This window comes from Gavialis gangeticus, unplaced genomic scaffold (genome assembly GCF_001723915.1).
Source record: "Gavialis gangeticus isolate Ggan-Ray unplaced genomic scaffold, GavGan_comp1, whole genome shotgun sequence".
Classification (NCBI taxonomy): domain Eukaryota; kingdom Metazoa; phylum Chordata; order Crocodylia; family Gavialidae; genus Gavialis; species Gavialis gangeticus.
This window is the reverse complement of record NW_017728997.1, coordinates 26523845-26527315: the sequence shown is the minus strand read 5'-3', so window position 1 is coordinate 26527315 and position 3471 is coordinate 26523845. Positions and strand designations below refer to the sequence as shown.

The 3471-nt window shown below is 38.6% G+C and overlaps 1 protein-coding gene across 1 annotated transcript in view; it reads right to left on the bottom strand.

Moving 5' to 3' along the window:
- ARHGEF3 (Rho guanine nucleotide exchange factor 3) overlaps positions 1-3471 on the bottom strand; it is a 348570-nt gene that overhangs the window by 335360 nt on the left and 9739 nt on the right. The window contains exon 2 of the mRNA XM_019504995.1: positions 645-744. Within this exon, the coding sequence (XP_019360540.1) occupies positions 645-744 (100 nt within the window). The remainder of the gene's footprint in view (positions 1-644; positions 745-3471) is intronic.

Sequence of the window (3471 nt, the reverse complement as noted above, 5' to 3'; positions counted from 1 at the left end):
ACAAATGGGTCCTGGTACAAAAAGGTTGAGAACCACTGGTGTAGATCACGCATTGAATCCCATTGAGCCTCTGTCAGCAATCTTAGTCATCCTTCCAGCAGTAGTATTTGCTAATATTTATCTAAGAGTATCATAATTTCCCCTATATATAGAATAGCAGTTACCAATGGGAATTCTAGGAAAATGTTGACTTTAATTATTTTATTTCCTCTTTCTGAACATCTGACATTAGAGGAAGACCACAAACTACTTCTTCCATAGAATTCCCGTCACCTGGGCAGTTGCTCAGTTATCCATCATCCATAGTGTAGATAGGATTTATAGTTTATGACAAAACTAAAAAACGCCATGAATGAAATTATGGAGCTGTTGAAGTCAATCGTTTTACCGCTAATTTCAGTAGGACCAAGATATTACCTACTATTCCCCATTACCAGATCTCCAAACCATCTAGTGCCAAGGTCAGCTACTGTAGAATAAGAGAACAAAACCAAAAACTTCTCCCCCCTTTCCATGTTCTACTACTAGAACATGAAGAAAAAGGACAGAATCAAGGTTAATTTTTTTAATTTTTTTTAATTCTCTCTCGTTGTTATATTTCATTAACTTCTTGGAAAATTAAAAATGAAAGATAGGTTTCTTACCAAATGTTTTTTTCTCCCACTTCTGTTCGGGCACATTGATTCATTAACATAGGTTTATTCATTATGGATGCTGGGCTACTGCCATTCATCATCTTTTTTTCTAAAGACGAATAAAAATTGAGTAATTAAAATTACAGGTGAAATGTTTATGAATATTTAGAAAAAAAAAACAAGTCACTCAAAACTTCAGAAGAGGATTTTATAAACACATCCCATCTCCTTTAATCACTTAAGCAATCTTTAAATCAAAGGGATTCATTACTTGAATATACAAAGCATAATTTGTCCCTTCTTTAGCTAGTGTTGCAGAAGTCAATAACTGCCTTTTGTTTATCTATCTGAATATGTGACAATACAGTTGATGTTACCAAGACTGTGCGTGGAATTATGCATAGCACAGTAGCAACCAGCAAACGTACTTCTTGAGTAAGATCCTTAAGAACACAGGTGGATCAACTCTGAAATTTCAAATATTTAAAAATTTAAGACATCTTCAGCAAATCATTTTTTAAAGTCAGATTTCAGCCCTAAACTGATAAAAGTATTCCTTGCAGAGATGAGGTTGAAGTCACTCCTAGCAAAATTATAATTAATTGGACAGCATAATTATACTCAAATGTTGACAGTACTAATTTCTAAGTTGCAATTTTTCTAGTAGAACCTTATAGCCAAATCTGCTCCAAGTTACTAGTTTTCATCTGATAATTACAAGTATAAACAAGATCCCAACTATATGACAGAGGAAATTAATTATTTATTGGTAACATATCCACAATACTAATGTAAGCTTTTCTGCAACTGTTGCTCATTTTCTTAAATAAATCAAATAGCATAATATTCAATGCTTTTAGCCATCAAAATTATTCTGTTTATCTTGAACAAGCTCTGCATTTGATAAGATTCAGCCTACAAATGCATCAGACTAAACAGTGTTTACTTGAACAGTACAACAGTGTTCAGGGTCAGCTGTATACTAATGAATTAAAACAAACTACTAGATTGTGAGCCTCCAGAAAATAAGAAAAATGATCTGTGATTACCTAGTTTCCTTTTTTTTTTCTTTAATAGACCACAGATCTAATAGTAGAACCAGACTTGACAGTCATGGGCAGCAGCGGCAAAAGTTTCCTGCCTCCCTTTGTTTGTATCCCCAGTAGCAGACAGATCAGCCAGACCTGCCTAGGGGTGTACAGTTCTGAGGAAAATACCAACCTTTGTCTCAATTTTCTGACTAACAGTTGGGCACAGTAATGCATTTGTCTAATTCCCAGCTGTGTCTCAGAGCTTCATTTGACTTTCAATGGACAATATTCCTTCCGTTTCTCCTTCCCACTTGAGACATTTGTGGATGCTAGTGCCCCTACACCAGTTAGGCAGAAAATTCCTAAAACTAAGGAATAACAGAAGGCCTTAAGGCTAAAGGAAAGGCCTGTTCCTGCTTCACCCCCCATCCAGTCTGTCTCACTGAGTAGTTCAGCAAGCTCAGCAGGGAATGGATAGCTCTGTTACTGTCACCTCAGCTACACCATCTCATCCCAGCAGGGAAAGGCGGCGGCAGCTCTAATGTCTTCCATCTGCCTGTGGGGAGCAAATTATCACTAAATTTCCAAGGTCTATACTACTAGCCATGCTCCCAGTCCTGACCACAGTACTCAGCCACCTCTTCCTTCTCCAGTGTCCTTGTGCTGTGGATTGACAGCACTGGATACCTCCAAAGAATAAAGTAAAAGGACTTCACATCTAGATCCATCACCCTGCTGCCACCTCTGTAACAAACCTCTCTGTAACAATCTGTACCAATACCCAAGATTGGTGCCTGCTGGAGTAATTCAGACCCTTTGACCAAAAGGACTTCCTTTTCAAACTCTACGACTTTGCTTGAGTGATACTTTAAGGGCATGGAAATTGCCAGCCACTTTAAATATTTTTGGATCAATGTCCAAACTCAAATTTGTTCTGAAGCAGAATCAGAGAAACACATTTGCAATGCTGTATCTGTAAAGGCTCAGCAGCAGGAACCTGGAACCACTGGTTGCAAAACCATGAGCCTTTAGACTCTGAGCTAACCTCCTCCCTGCTTTTATTAGCTAGGCTGCAGTAGGTTGTTCATAAAGGGGCCCGCTATGTTTAATGGGAGAACAAAACACAGTGCTGAGTGAGCATAACTAGTAGGCTCAACTATTGACCATATGAGATGTATGGGTATTGGAACAAAAAACTCAAAGTGCCTTGAAAACATTCAAAGATGTTCCATTTACTTTTACTGCTTTGAGTCCAAGTTAAATGTTTTCAACGTTTTTGACCCAGAATAGGAAATGACCTAGGTAACCATTTGATTCAGTGAAAATTTAAGTCAGTTCAGGGTTGGGAGGGAGGAAAGAGGGAGTTTGGCTTTTGTCCTAGAGAAAAAATAATCCAAGCCCCTAATAAACCCAGGACTACAGGTAATGAAGGGGACAAAGCAAGATGTGAAAGATGCAAGTTGGAGGGACGTGAAGAGGGAAAAGAAGAGGCAATGAAGGAGGAGGGATTCTGCTGCTGCTCCATAATCAACCACCAAGGAACACTTAGGTGTGCTGCAAGGACAATCTGATGTGGTTACTTGCACCCACTGTAACTGGGCCTCTCAAGTGCAGTGGGGAAGGAAGGAGGGACATGTACAGTACATGTGATCCAAAATCTTTCCAACATTCCCCTTTAGGATTTGTATAAACGTTCATGGCATACACTCCACCCACCTGTACTGTGGAAATCAGACTTGGACCAAATGGGAACAAAATTATATATATCTACATAGTTTCATAGATTTAGGGTCGGAAGGGACCTA